A 16160-nucleotide genomic window follows, 5' to 3' on the forward strand; every position below is an offset into this window, starting at 1 on the left:
GGTAAATTGGGTAAAAGGGGTCTTATTATGAGTATGTGAGTTATGTCCGTATACATTACAGATGATGAACATAGCATTGTCAAGTTTAACAGTTACTCAGACCCATATCCCGTCTTGTGAAGATGTGGATTCTAGAACGTCACATTTCAACTTGTGAATAAGTGTCAAAACACCAACAGAATGATTTGATCCATGACTGAAATAGGCCGTATCTCCCCATTGTGCTTTCCAAAGTTTAAAATCACTTTCCTTCCTGAAGGACACAATCTGCGATACTGCGTTTACAAATAAAAATAAAAATAAAGCTTTCCTTTTTGTAGAATTTCTCAAACCCCTAGCATTCAGGCTAACGATATTGAGTGAACTGAAAACGAACTCCTGCATTAAAAAAAGAAAGAACACAAATTAGATAACACAAGTAGTAATGTGACCAATAAAACAAACAGTGATCCTTGAGAGGATTACTCCGACGGAAAACTACGCTCGGCTGAGGTAGCGGTGGTGGTTAACAGAATAACAAATCTATTTACTTCCTTTTTTGTTGTTGCTGTTGGCAAGTGTTCATCGGTTGTAGTTCGAACGGTACATTTACTCGTGGCAGTATGTTACTGTACTCATGGTATTACTCACAGTTCCAATTTGGTTAATGTCAACAGAGTTACCCAGTAATCATTCTTCCTTCGATAAACGCGTGTGGACCCTTGAACGCAGCCTTTTTTCCCTCTTTGTCGTGCCTTCTCCAAGCAAGTACCAATTTCTACCGCAAACACAACAGTGACGATGAAGAGGTAGTGACGTTGCTCAAGTCCTGCTCATGAGTGTTTACTGTGCAGTGCGCAGTAAATTGTACACCATTTGGCTGATCTGCATGCAACGTCAACCCTTTTCACTTTGTAATATGTAAATCATTGCATTCAATTCTGCCTTGTTTTTGCGTCTGCGAAGTCTTCTTTTGTGTCAGTTTACGCCACACGTGTACCAGCACAGAAGAACGTGCGCAGGCAAGTAGTAACAATATCGTGCATGACACAGAATACATGAAGAATTGACTTTATATCATTACATGTGTGATCCTCCTGGGGCTTGTGTGAACGATTTAATCTGTATTTGTATAATTCGGCGAGTTCAAATCGAGTAGAAGCTAGCTACGAGTTTGCTGTGCTAACTACACCAGATAGTTAGCAAGACAGCTACGGATTAGTATTGTAGCTTGATCAAGTGAGGTCTACTGTTGCAATGGTAATGTACTCTCCCAGTGGTGATAGTCCTTTTACATCGCTAGCTAGCGAGATCATGTAAGAAGCAGCGAACCTGGCTGGCTATACTTGTCATATCATGTGACTTATATTTTAGTGTATAAACATAGTGTATAAACAAAACGATCGAAACAGAAACGATGTGATTGCCATGAGGAATTCGCAATTCATATTCAACTGAAGTGCCATTTTTATTTCCCGCCATTGGATTTCCGCAATTGTGACAAGTTGAAACTGGGTGAACAACCCGTCTCGAGCTCCAGACAAAATAAACTACAGCCACATAGAACACTATAGTAGTTAGAAGTTAACATACAAACATGAACGGTGTTCATGTAATAGAAGAGATCCAAACACTACGGTGAGTGTATTACAGCTACCATGACATGATTGAATGTTATGGTGCTTTCAAGACAACTGGGAATTCGGGAAGATTCGAGTGGTAATGAGGTCAAATCATTACAGTGCTGTTCAGGTCGGAAGGTATGAGCTCGAGAAAGATTCCCGAGTTTCCGACTTAGAATTTCGAGTTGGATGAGTGTTACACGATTTTTCACAGTCGAACAGATTTTTTCCCCCTCCGAGTTTCCAGTTGTCTTGAACGGACACAGGTCGGATATTTCCGAGTTCCCAGTTTAGTTTGAATGTGGCATTAGGCTAACTTTACATTATTTAAATGAAGACTAAGATGTCGGGGGAAACGAATTGCCTCGATCAATCAAACTTGTAGTGTATTATGACAACAAGTACTTCGCCATTTATATCATTCATTACTAGAGGTCGACCGATTATGATTTTTCAACACCAATGTTTTTGGAGGACCAAAAAAATCCATATATATATATATCAATTGGCCGATTAATCGGTATGGATTTTTTGGTCCTCCAAAAACATTGGTGTTGAAAAATCATAATCGGTCGACCGATTGATTATATATATATATAAAATATAAGTATATATATATTTGTAATAATGACAATTACAACTATATTGAATGAACAATGAACACTTATTTTAACTTAATATAATACATAAATAAAATCTATTTAGTCTAAAATAAATAATGAAACATGTTCAATTTGGTTTAAATAATGCAAAAACACAGTGTTGGAGAATAAAGTAAAAGTGCAAAATATGCCATGTGAAAAAGCTAACATTTAAGTTCCTTGCTCAGAACATGAGAACATGTGAAAGCTGGTGGTTCAATATTCCCAGTTAAGAAGTTTTAGGTTGTAGTTATTATAGGAATTATGACGTGTCAACTATTTCTCTCTATACCATTTGTAGTTCATAAACCTTTGACTATTGAATGTTCTTATAGGCACTTTAGTATTGCCAGCCTAATCTTGGGAGTTGATAGGCTTGAAGTTTCCTTGTGGATTGCAATGTAATCGGCATCCAAAAAGGCCAATTACAGGCCAATTCATTGTTATGAAAACTTGAAATCGGCCCTAATTAATCGGTTGATCTCTATTCATAACTCATTTGATTAATGTTTCTCCGGTCTTAAATTGCTTTAGTCCAAAGGCCGGCAGATGGCTTTCATTTCACTATGTATGCAGCCTGCAATACACTTGCATCAGTTCATAACCAAAACAATCTAATTTCAGACTGCAAAGGCGTTGATTTCCTCCTTAACTATATTTAATGGCGAGAAGGTGGGGAACATGTTAGGGATGGGCATGAGTACTCGAACAGATATCAAAACTCAATCTTTAAAGCAATATGTAACTTTTTGTGCAACCTGACCAAATTCACATAGAAATGTGAGTTATAGGTCCTGTCATTCTAATTGAAAGTAAGTCTACACGTGCGTCCACCATCGCGAGCATGGTGATTTTGGCCATCCACACCAGATGCGATGAGGACACACAAGTTGAAATGAACTCTGAACCAACTATATTAATTTGGGGACAAGCCAAAATATTCATGGACATTTAGCGAGCTAGCTAGCTCATTTGTCTTGTGATTTAAACATTGAAATGCACATGTTCCATTTTTCCGAATCTTTGTATAATTTGACACATGAAATCATGTGTTCTCTAACTAATCCACAGATAAAAGGGGAAACCTACTTAGTTTCTAGTAATCACTCCCCCTTCAGCAACTAACTAAGGTGCATTACTGCCACCAACTGGACTGGTGTGTGGAACTCTGTTCATCTTTCAATCACCCATGTGGGTATATGCCCTCGAAAAACCAATGAGGAGATGGGAGAGGCGGAACTGGCAGTGCATCATGCTTCAAAAATAGAATGAAGTTCAACTTTACATGCTGACCAGACAACACATGCACGTTGATTTAGTTCCCCCACATGCATGTTGAAATATCAAAACAAACTCTGAACCAATTTTATTAATTTGGGGACAGGTCGAAAAGCATTAAACATTAATGGCAATTTAGAGGGCTAACTTGCTGTTGCTAGCTAATTGGTCCCGGGATATAAACATTGGGTTGTTATTTTGCCTCATGCATAAGGTACTCTACTATGACAATTAATCCACAGATAAAACAGTAAACTGAATTTGTTTCTAGTCATCTCTCCTCCTTCAGGCTTCTTCTTATTTTGACTTTATATGGCAGTTGGCGACCAACTTTAAGGTGCATTACCAGACCCGACTGGAGTGTGGAACTCTGTTCATCTTTCAATCAGCCACGTGGGTATATGCACCTAAAAACCAATGAGGAGATGGGAGAAGTAGGACTTGAGCGTGACAAATAAACTCAGCAAAAAAAGAAACGTCACTTTTTCAGGACCCAGTCTTTCAAAGATAATTTGTAAAAATCCAAATTATTTAACATATCTTCATTGTAAAGTGTTTAAACACTGTTTCCCATGCTTGTTCAATGAACCATAAACAATTAATGAACATGCACCTGTGGAACAGTTGTGAAGACACTAACAGCTTACAGACGGTAGGCAATTAAGGTCACAGTTATGAAAACTTAAGACACTAAAGAGGCCTCTCTACTGACTCTGAAAAACACAAAAAGAAAGATATCCAGGGTCCCTGCTCATATGCATGGATGTGCCTTAGGCATGCTGCAAGGAGGCATAAGGATTGCAGATGTGGCCAGGGCAATAAATTGTAATGTCCGTACTGTGAGACGCCTAAGACAGCGCTACAGGGAGACAGGACGAACAGCTGATCGTCCTCGCAGTGGCAGACCACGTGCAACAATACCTGCACAGGATCGGTACATCCGAACATCAAACCTGCGGGACAGGTACAGGATGGCAACAACAACTGCCCGAGTTACACCAGGAACGCACAATCCCTCCATCAGTGCTCAAACTGTCCGCAATAGGCTGAGAGGGGCTGGACTGAGGGCTTGTAGGCCTGTTGTAAGGCAGGTCCTCACCAGACATCACCAGCAACGATGTCGGCTATGGGCACAAACCCACCATCGCTGGACCAGACAGGACTGGCAAAAAGTGCTCTTCACTGACGAGTCGCGATTTCGTCTCACCAGGGGTGGTGGTCGGATTCACGTTTATCGTCGAAGGAATGAGCGTTACACCGAAGCCTGTACTCTGAAGCGGGATTGAGGTGGAGGGTCCGTCATGGTCTGGGGCCGTGTGCCACAGCATCATCGGACTGAGCTTGTTGTCATTGCAGGCATTCTCAACGCTGTGTGTTACAGGGAAGCCATCCTCCTCCCTCATGTGGTACCCTTCCTGCAGGCTCATCCTGACATGACCCTCCAGCATGACAATGCCACCAGGCATGCTGCTTGTTCTGTGCATAATTTCCTGCCAGACAGGAATATCAGTGTTCTGCCATGGCCAGCAAAGAGCCCGGATCTCAATCCCATTGAGCATGTCTGGGACCTGTTGGATTGGAGGGTGAGGGCTAGGGCCATTCCCCCCAGAAATGTCTTGGAACTTGCAAGTGCCTTGGTGGAAGAGTAGGGTAACATCTCACAGCAAGAACTGGCAAATCTGGTGCAGTCCATGAGGAGGAGATGCACTGCAGTACTTAATGCAGCTGGTCGCCGCACCAGATACTGACTGTTACTTTTGATATTGACCCCCCCTTTGTTCAGGGACATAATTCAATTTCTGTTGGTCAAATGTCTGTGGAACTTGTTCAGTTTATGTCTCAGTTGTTGAATCTTATGTTCATAGAAATATTTACACATGTTAAGTTTGCTGAAGATAAACACAGTTGACAGTGAGAGGACGTTTCTTTTTTTGGTGAGTTTAGAACCAAATTCTATTTTAGCGCCTGTCTACGCAGATGCTCGCAAGCAGAGTGGGTGCATAACATGTATGTGTTCATTTATTTGTGGTCAGCATGTAAGAAGCAGTAAATCTGTTCTATGTGCGCTATTTTTATGCTTCCCGTTCTTAAGTTTAGCTTTTTGTCTTTTACTTAGTTTTGTACTCCAGTTTCAAACAGCTGAAAATACAATATTTTTGGTTATGGAAAATATCTTTCACACTACACATTGCTTGTTTTGCCACAAACTGAAAATAGGCAAACTATTATAATTTTAGAAACCAGGAAATGGCGGAGCGATTTCTGCATAGTGCATCTTTAGCCAGAGATTTTAAAAAATCCTATAAAACTATTTGGTGGAATGTGCTTTGTGGCTTGTTCCCCAAAAAATTTGTCATTTTGTCTGGAAGACAACGTTACTTTGCTTTGACTCTAGTGTTCCAGTTGTACATGGTTTGCGCACCACAACCAAAAAGAAACAAAGGCAAGCATCACACAGTTCTCCCTAAATTCCCTTTCCCCTCCGTGTCTCACTCACTCAATTGCATTTTGACCGTTCCCTCTACACCGTTGGCCACCAACCGGTTGATCTCCAAGACATTCATAGTCGATCGCCAAACATTTCTGCAAAAAAAACAATGCTGAAGTCTTGTGTTCCAATTTGTATTTTTTCATTCATCGCTGTGGGCGGTAGGTGCACGATTCAGCTGCCTTCTGCACCAGATAGGTGGTGTTCCCATTTTGACTCATTTAATGTGTCTGAAGGTTCAAACTCTAACCTTCCCAGTGGGACCGATGAGCAAATCAAGTGCACTATACACTACCATTCAAAAGTTTGGGGTCACTTATAAATGTCCTTGTTTTTGAAAGAAAAACACATTTTTTCGTCTATTTAAAATAACATCAAATTTATCAGAAATAAAGTGTAGACATTGTTAATATTGTAAATGACTATTGTAGCTGGAAACTGCTGATTATTAATTGAATATCAACATAGGCGTACAGTGGCCCATTATCAGCAACCATCTCTCCTGTGTTCCAATGGCACGTTGTGTTAGCTCATCCAAGTTTATAATTTTAAAAGGCTAATTGATCATTAAAAAAACATTTTGCAACTATGTTAGCACCGCTGAAAACTGTTGTTCTGATTAAAGAAGCAATACAACTGGCCTTTAGACTCGTTGAGTATCTGGAGCATCATCATTTGTGGTTTCGAATACAGACTCAAAGTGGCCAGAAACAAAGACCTTTCTTCTGAAACTCGTCAGTCTATTCTTGTTCTGAGAAATGAAGGCTATTCCATGCAAGACATTTCCAAGAAACTGAAGATCTCGTACAACGCTGTGTACTACTCCCTTCACAGAACAGCACAAACTGTCTCTAACCAGAATAGAAAGAGGAGTGGGAGGCCCCGGTGCACAACTGAGCAAGAGGACAAGTACATTAGAGTTTGAGAAACGGACTCTTCACAAGTCCTCAACTGGCAGCTTCATTAAAAACACCAGTCTCAACGTCAACAGTGAAGAGGCGACTCCGGGATGCTAGCCTTCTAGGCAGAGTTGCAAAGGAAAAAAAGCCATATCTCAGACTGGCCAATAAGAAGAAAAGATTAAGATGGGCAAAAGAACACAGACACTGGACAGAGGAACTCTGCCTAGAAGGCCAGCATCCCGGAGTCGCCTCTTCACTGTTGACGTTGAGACTGATATTTTGCTTGGCATTGCACATTGTTATCTTAGGCTTGTGTGCTGCTACTCGGCCATGGAAACGCATTTCATGAAGCTACAAATGAACAGTTATTGTGCTGACGTCTCTTCCAGAGGCAGTTTGGAACTCGGTAGTGAGTGTTGCAACCGAGAACAGACGTTTTTTATGCGCTTCAGCCCTTGGCGGTCCCGTTCTGTGAGGTTGTGTGGCCTACCACTTTGCGGCCGAGTCGTTGTTGTTCTTAGATGTTTACACTTCACAATTACACCACTTATAGTTGACCGTGGAAGCTCTAGTAGGGCCGAAATGTATGAACTGGCTTGTTGGAAAGGTGCAATGTTGAAAGTCACTGAGCTTTTCAGTAAGGCCATTCTACTGACAATGTTTGTCTATAGAGATAGCATAGCTATGTGCTCGATTTTATACACCTGTCAGCAACGGGTGTGGCAGAAATAGCCGAACACTAATTTGAAGGGATGTCCCTTTGTGTATATATAGTGTATGTGTCACAACAATGAGTTTGGATTTGGTAATAATTGCATGCCGTCTATTTTCAATTTAGGACTTTGCAAACTGCTAGTGCCATTTAGAATTGATTAGCCTAGGCTATAACCCCCCTAAACATAGACGGGTTCCACACTGAAAATATGCAAAAGCATTATTTTGATAAAGCGTATTTTCATCAGAATCATTAAGCCTAGACCGACCTACTCACCAAACAGATGTTGGCTAAAACTGCTTAGACTAGTATAGTAGGAGGTAGGATAGTCAAATCTTTATCTGTAGTAGTGCTGAGCGATAAATTATTTTTGAGGTCTGTTCGTTTTCTGTTCTATTATTAAAAAAGAATCCCGGTTTTTGGTTTCGTAAGATTGTTTTAAACATTAAATACACTATCCATTTTGTGGGTTGAATGCTTTAACACAGAATAAAACAAATAATAAATGGCTCATGATGGTTAACTTCTCACTTATTAACCATAATCTATTCACATTACTTTAATAAAATATTTAAATTGTGTCTATTACATTTCGGTTTATTTGATGACTTTATTATTTCATTCCAAGTCATAATCTCATTTCTATAGAGCTGCTGCTGCCTATGCTGTCTGACAAAAACACTATTTTAGTAGTTCTTCAATGTAAATGAGGCATAATTTTATGAATGCTGAGTACCAAATTATCAATCACTTAGGTACCTCTCGAAGCAACTGCTCTCTATCCCTCTCGATCTGTCCACCACACAGACCGGAAAAGTACATACGCAATGGATTTTGGTCATCGTAGTTAATGAGCACATTTTCTGTGCTAAACTAATATACAGTGCCTTGCGAAAGTATTCGGCCCCCTTGAACTTTGCGACCTTTTGCCACATTTCAGGCTTCAAACATAAAGATATAAAACTGTATTTTTTTTGTGAAGAATCAACAACAAGTGGGACACAATCATGAAGTGGAACGACATTTATTGGATATTTCAAACTTTTTTAACAAATCAAAAACTGAAAAATTGGGCGTGCAAAATTATTCAGCCCCCTTAAGTTAATACTTTGTAGCGCCACCTTTTGCTGCGATTACAGCTGTAAGTCGCTTGGGGTATGTCTCTATCAGTTTTGCACATCGAGAGACTGACATTCTTTCCCATTCCTCCTTGCAAAACAGCTCGAGCTCAGTGAGGTTGGATGGAGAGCATTTGTGAACAGCAGTTTTCAGTTCTTTCCATAGATTCTCGATTGGATTCAGCGCTGGACTTTGACTTGGCCATTCTAACACCTGGATATGTTTATTTTTGAACCATTCCATTGTAGATTTTGCTTTATGTTTTGGATCATTGTCTTGTTGGAAGACAAATCTCCGCCCCAGTCTCAGGTCTTTTGCAGACTCCATCAGGTTTTCTTCCAGAATGGTCCTGTATTTGGCTCCATACATCTTCCCATCAATTTTAACCATCTTCCCTGTCCCTGCTGAAGAAAAGCAGGCCCAAACCATGATGCTGCCACCACCATGTTTGGCAGTGGGGATGGTGTGTTCAGCTGTGTTGCTTTTACGCCAAACATAACGTTTTGCATTGTTGCCAAAAAGTTCAATTTTGGTTTAATCTGACCAGAGCACCTTCTTCCACATGTTTGGTGTGTCTCCCAGGTGGCTTGTGGCAAACTTTAAACAACACTTTTTATGGATATCTTTAAGAAATGGCTTTCTTCTTGCCACTCTGCCATAAAGGCCAGATTTGTGCAATATACGACTGATTGTTGTCCTATGGACAGAGTCTCCCACCTCAGCTGTAGATCTCTGCAGTTCATCCAGAGTGATCATGGGCCTCTTGGCTGCATCTCTGATCAGTCTTCTCCTTGTATGAGCTGAAAGTTTAGAGGGACGCCAGGTCTTGGTAGATTTGCAGTGGTCTGATACTCCTTCCATTTCAATATTATCGCTTGCACAGTGCTCCTTGGGATGTTTAAAGCTTGGGAAATATTTTTGTATCCAAATCCGGCTTTAAACTTCTTCACAACAGTATCTCGGACCTGCCTGGTGTGTTCCTTGTTCTTCATGATGCTCTCTGCGCTTTTGACGGACCTCTGAGACTATCACAGTGCAGGTGCATTTATACGGAGACTTGATTACACACAGGTGGATTGTATCATCATTAGTCATTTAGGTCAACATTGGATCATTCAGAGATCCTCACTGAACTTCTGGAGAGAGTTTGCTGCACTGAAAGTAAAGGGGCTGAATAATTTTGCACGCCCAATTTTTCAGTTTTTGATTTGTTAAAAAAGTTTGAAATATCCAATAAATGTCGTTCCACTTCATGATTGTGTCCCACTTGTTGTTGATTCTTCACAAAAAAATACAGTTTTATATCTTTATGTTTGAAGCCTGAAATGTGGCAAAAGGTCGCAAAGTTCAAGGGGGCCGAATACTTTCGCAAGGCACTGTAAGTGTTGGTTTCATGAGCTGAAATAAAAGATCCCAGAAATGTCCTATACGCACAATTTGGTGCACAAAGTTGTTTATATCCCTGTTAGTGTGCATTTCTTTTTTGCCAAGATAGTCTATCCACCTGACAGGTGTGGCATATCAAGAAGCTGATTAAACAGCATGATTATTACCCGGGTGCACCTTGTGCTGGGGACAATAAAAGGCTGCGCTAAAATGTGCAGTTTTGCCACACAACACAATGCCACAGATGTCTCAAGTTTTGAAGGAGTGTGCAATTGTCATGCTGACTGCAGGAATGTCTGCAAGAACCGCAGACCACGTGTAACCATGCCAGCCCAGGATCTCCACATCTGGCTTCTTCAACAGCGGGATCGTCTGAGACCAGCCATCCGGACCGTTGATGAAACTCGGGGTTTGCACAACTGAAGAATTTCTACACAAACCGTCTCAGTGAAGATCATCTGCGTGCTTGTCGTCCTCATCAGGGTCGTAACCGACTTCAGTGGGCAAATGCTCACCTTCGATAGCCAATGGCACTCTGGAGAAGTGTGCTCTTCACAGATTAATACTGGTTTCAACTGTACTGGGCAGATGGCGAGTGGTTTTAATGTTGTGAACCGAGAACCCAACCGCTACTTTGGGGCAATGGTATGGGCAGGCATAAGCTACGGACAACAAACATAATAGCATTTTATCGATGGCAAATTGAATGCGCAGACGAGATACTGAGGCACATTGTCATGCCAATCATCCTCCGCCATCATATGTTTCAGCATGATAATGCATAGCCCCATGTCGCAAGGATCTATAGACAATTCATGGAAGCTGAAAATGTCCCAGTTCTTCCATGGCCTGCATACTCACCTGACATGTCACCCATTTGAGCATGTGTGGGATGCTCTGGATCGAAGTGTTACAATTCCCACCAGTATCTAGCAACTTTGCACAGAGGAGTGGGACAACAATCCACAGGCCACAATCAACATCCTTATCAACTCTATGCGAAGGAGATGCTGTGTGAGGCAAATGGTGGTCACACCAGATACTGACTGGTTTTCTGATCCCTGTCCCGACCTTGAGGTCACAGAAAAAAACAATTGAACCGATGTCTCAGTTGTTTTAAAAACGGTACAATAACAGACATTTTGGTTAATCGCTCAGCACTAACCTAACATTGATTGTCATCTTCTATTTTTGTTTCTAGGTTTCACATGCCACTATGAAGTACATTTTGGTCACTGGAGGTGTCATATCCGGAATTGGCAAGGGCATCATTGCCAGTAGTGTGGGCTTAATCCTGAAGTCCTGTGGTCTGCATGTGACTGCCATCAAAATCGACCCCTACATCAACATTGATGCTGGCACCTTCTCACCTTATGAACATGGTGAGTGCATTTGGGTGGTGAGTTCTCTCAGACTAAAGCATTTAATCTGTGAGGGCTAGGCCAATGCATGCCTATCTAATTGACTTGAGCTGCATCACCCATCTAGGTGAAGTGTTTGTGTTGGACGATGGAGGTGAGGTGGACCTGGATTTAGGAAACTACGAGCGCTTCCTGGACATCAGGTTAACCAGGGACAACAACCTGACCACGGGCAAAATCTACCAGTCTGTCATCAACAAGGAGAGGAGGGGAGACTACTTGGGCAAAACTGTACAGGGTGAGCGAGAGATCAAGGGTTCTCCGCAAGGCAAGGGGCATTGGGATTAGGGCAACACCTGGAAACCTATGACATCACTCCTAGTTGTTGTGTTGATTTGTAAGGGTCTCTCCGTAGTCCTTTTTTCTATGCTGATCTCGAGTTTCTGTGGATGCTGATTCTATTTTGCTGATGTTTTCTCTCTTATCTCAGTGGTGCCACACATCACAGATGCAATTCAGGAGTGGGTGGTGAAGCAGGCCAAGATCTCAGTGGATGACGATGGGGTGGAGCCACAAGTCTGTGTTATAGAGGTACGAGCCACAGCGTAGTCAAGTTTGTCTTATTATGGGTCATTCATTATAGGCCATTGTGATTGTCCCCATGAAGTTGTTGTTGGTGTCTGGTTTCAGCCAGGGATTGTTAAGCTGGGTCATATTCATTAGGGCACACTGTAGCAACACATTTCAAAATGTTGTGCAATGGAAATCGAGCAGTTCAGATAGTACCTAACCTTTTCAGATGGTTTCTTGCGTTTTTGCCTAGTGAATGTTGAGGTCTCAGGCTGTGTCCTGTTTTGACAGTTGGGAGGCACTGTGGGAGACATTGAGAGCATGCCATTTATCGAGGCCTTCAGACAGTTCCAGTTCAAGGTGAAGAGGGATAACTTCTGCAACATTCATGTCAGCTTAGTCCCACAGGTAAGAGCTTTAACACACACACGCAGAGTAAGGCTTGTTTGAAAGCCGATTTCAGCGTTGTGACAAAGCACATCTGTACCAAAAATGTCCAAAACATTGTCAGCCCTTTACTGAATTAGTACATACACACACACAATTGAATCAAAACACAGTCTTTTGCATAAGCATTGTAAAACATCATGAACACTTTAACTTCGTCTCAAAAGTACATCAGTTGTGTTTCAAGTAAAAGGTTTTACAATGATGCTTAACTGAGAACTGAAATTTCATTTTGTCTGCCTTTAGCCCAGTGCCACAGGAGAACAGAAGACGAAACCCACTCAGAACAGTGTCCGAGAGCTCCGTGGACTAGGACTCTCCCCAGATCTGGTGAGTTAGATACTCCCTCATCCTTTTGCCTTGGGACTCTTGGAATTGGCTAACTATGTGTTTCTCCTAATGTATTTTCAGATCATGTGCCGCTGTGCGACACCTCTGGAGAACGCTGTCAAAGAAAAGATCTCCATGTTTTGTCACGTAGAGCCCACGCAGGTAAGGCCTTCTCTGTCCGTGACGAATTTCCGTTTTCCATTGCGTGCCTAAATGAACACAACCCGGAAAAAAGTAACGTCAACCAGCAACATTTCATATACTTTTGAAAAAACATAATCCGATTCTTATGCTTTTCTCTCTCCCTGTCCCCAGGTGATCTGCGTGGCAGATGTGTCGTCCATCTACAGAGTACCCCTACTACTGGAGGAGCAGGGGGTGGTGGGCTATATCTGCCAGCGGCTTGACCTGCCTATTGAGATGAGGGCCAGGAAGATGCTCACCAAGTGGAAGGAGATGTCCGACAGGTGAATGGGACCCCTGGCCCCCAGTCCAGTTGGACTGTTTTTGGCAGAAATAGGCTTCTGAATGTAGCACTACTCTGCTGTAGTACAATAGTGATGGGAAACAAAGCTTCCTGAAGTATTGAGGCTTTCCAGCCCATTGTGTTGAAATACTGTAGGTTCATTATTCAAGGCTTTACTCAATACAGCGTACAGTGGTGGCAAATATCGCACGTAGTGTAGCCTTTTTGTCTTCAACCAAAAGCAATAACAAACCAGTCAGTTGGTTGTGCAACTAAACAAAGCTTAGGACATCATTGATCTCGTGCCTCTGATAAAGTGATACAGGCATCAGCACACTGCTTTCAAGTAGACTGCTCTGTGATTTCGACGCATGCCTCGGAGCTCCGGTATTAAATGTAACATCACTATAGTACAACATATGATAAGGTTACTGTGGAACTTAGATTTTTACTACATGCTGACATAGGGCAAGATTCAGACTCACTTCTCAGTAGTTGGTATTCAGACTGACCTTATGCAGGTGCGTAGTGGGCTTTGCAGGTGTGGTACCCTTGCGTGCGCAGAATAAATGTAATTCAACTGCTGAAATCCCTCTCACTTGCTGGCCATCAGATTTTCTCGCTGGGTTTTCATTCAAGAGGGTTTTCAGTGCAGTTATCTAAAGCCACCCCTTTAAATGTGGTGTACATAAAACATTTTTTTACAGTTAAGAATATTAGGGATCAAAAAGCCAGAAAGCCATATGGGCCTAAATAGACTTCTCATTTTCAGCACCAATTGGTAGATGTAAAAAATACTCTGATCTTGTATATTATTTAGTGTTATGAAAGTATTTATGAATAATAATTTGTAAAAATAAAAACTTTGGAGAGTCTTTACGCACAAAATATATTGATGAATCAAAAATAGTGTTTTTTTTGTTGGTATTTTGTCATTTTATTAGGATCCACATTAGCTGTTGCAAAAGCAGCAGCTACTCTTCCTGGGGTCCACACAAAACATGAAACATAATACAGAATGACATAATACAGAACATCAATAGACAAGAACAGCTCAAGGACAAAACTGCATACATTGATTCATCCTGAAAGTTGCCATATTAAATTGTTCAATCCAGGAAATATAAAAAATGCACATTAGTCCTATAAATCTACCCTAATAATCCTTACTAATCATGGAACTGTGATGACAACGGTCCTGTCGGCCATTTCTGTATGGACCTCGCTTTGTGCACAGGGGCAGTTTGGAACTTGGTAGTGAGTGTTGCAGAAGGTTTTTACACGCTAGGCACTTCAGCACTTGGCGGTCCTGTTCTGTGAGCTTGTGTGGCCTACCACTTCGCGGCTGAGCCATTGTTGCTCCTAAACGTTTCCACTTCACAATCACAGCACATACAGTTGGCCGGAGCAGCTCTAGCAGGGCAGAAATTTTACTAACTGAATTTTTATACACCTGTCAGCAACGGGTGTGGCTGAAATAGCCTAATCCACTAATTTGAAAGGGTGTCTACATACTTCCTGCCATGTAGTGTACGTTAGCCTAATATGATCCACTATTGCTAGCGATTCTTATAAACAACGACATGAGTGTGACAGTGGAAAGAAAGGTAAACTAATGATGTAATAGAATGATGCAAAATGTAAGGAAACTAACACAAGTCAGTGACATTTATACATTTGTCGTTATAACTGACGGTGGCTACCTATAGTGGTTAATTCGAGCTTCTACTTCAAAAAATTTACCTTTACAGAAACAAGTCTATCACTGTTGCCGCTTGCTATAGACCTCCCTCTGCCCCAAGCTGTGCCCTCGATACCATATGTGAATTGATTGCCCCCCATCTATCTTCTGAGCTCGTGCTATTAGGTGACCTAAACTGGGACATGCTTAACACCCCGGCCATCCTACAATCCAAGCTTGATGTCCTCAATCACACACAAATGATCAATGAACCTTCCAGGTACAACTCCAAATCTGGGCACCGTCATAGATGTCATCCTCACTAACTCGCCCTCCAAATACACCTCTGCTGTTTTCAATCAAGATCTCAGCGACCACTGCCTCATTGCCTGCATCTGTAATGGGTCTGCGACCAAACGCCCATCCCTCATCACTGTCAAACGCTCCCTAAAACACTTCTGCGAGCAGGCCTTTCTAATTGACCTGGCCGGGGTATCCTGGAATGGCATTGACCTCATCCCTTCAGTAGATGATGACTGGCTATTCTTTAAAAGTGCCTTCCTCACCATCTTAAATAAGCATGCCCCATTAAAAATATTTAGAACTAGGAATAGATATAGTCCATGGTTCACGCCAGACCTGTCTGCCCTTGACCAGCACAAAAACATCCTGTGGCATTCTGCATTAGCATCGAATAGCCCCCGTGATATGCAACTTTTCAGGGAAGTTAGGAACAAATATACACAGTCAGTTAGGAAAGCTAAGGCTAGCTTTTTCAAACAGAAATTTGCATCCTGTAGTACTAACTCAAAAACGTTCTGGGACACAGTAAAGTCCATGGAGAATAAGAACACCTCCTCCCAGCTGCCCACTGCTCTGAGGCGAGGAAACACAACACCGCTAAATCCACTATAATTGAGAATTTCAATAAGCATTTCTCTACCGCTGGCCATTCTTTCCACCTGGCTACCCCTACCCCGGTCAACTGCCCGGCACCCTCCACAGCAACCCGCCAAAGCCCCCACCATTTCCCCTTTACCCAAATCACAATCTGGACCCTCTCTTTCTAAAATGATATGCCGAAATTGTTGCAACCCCTAATACTAGCCTGTTCAACCTCTCTTTCGTATCGTCTGAGATTCCCAAAGATTGGAACGCTGCCGCGGTCTTCCCCC

General features: G+C 41.9%; 1 protein-coding gene across 1 annotated transcript in view; it reads left to right on the plus strand.

Moving 5' to 3' along the window:
* Nucleotides 1-517: 517 nt before the first annotated feature.
* The window catches only part of ctps1b (CTP synthase 1b), a 33297-nt gene continuing 17654 nt past the window's right edge, over nt 518-16160 (plus strand). The window contains exons 1-8 of the mRNA XM_021596594.2: nt 518-1001; nt 11332-11512; nt 11619-11789; nt 11982-12082; nt 12353-12469; nt 12755-12838; nt 12920-13000; nt 13154-13305. Of these exons, the coding sequence (XP_021452269.1) occupies nt 11347-11512; nt 11619-11789; nt 11982-12082; nt 12353-12469; nt 12755-12838; nt 12920-13000; nt 13154-13305 (872 nt within the window). The 5' untranslated portion in view covers nt 518-1001; nt 11332-11346. The remainder of the gene's footprint in view (nt 1002-11331; nt 11513-11618; nt 11790-11981; nt 12083-12352; nt 12470-12754; nt 12839-12919; nt 13001-13153; nt 13306-16160) is intronic.

Source organism: Oncorhynchus mykiss, chromosome 3 (genome assembly GCF_013265735.2).
Source record: "Oncorhynchus mykiss isolate Arlee chromosome 3, USDA_OmykA_1.1, whole genome shotgun sequence".
Classification (NCBI taxonomy): domain Eukaryota; kingdom Metazoa; phylum Chordata; class Actinopteri; order Salmoniformes; family Salmonidae; genus Oncorhynchus; species Oncorhynchus mykiss.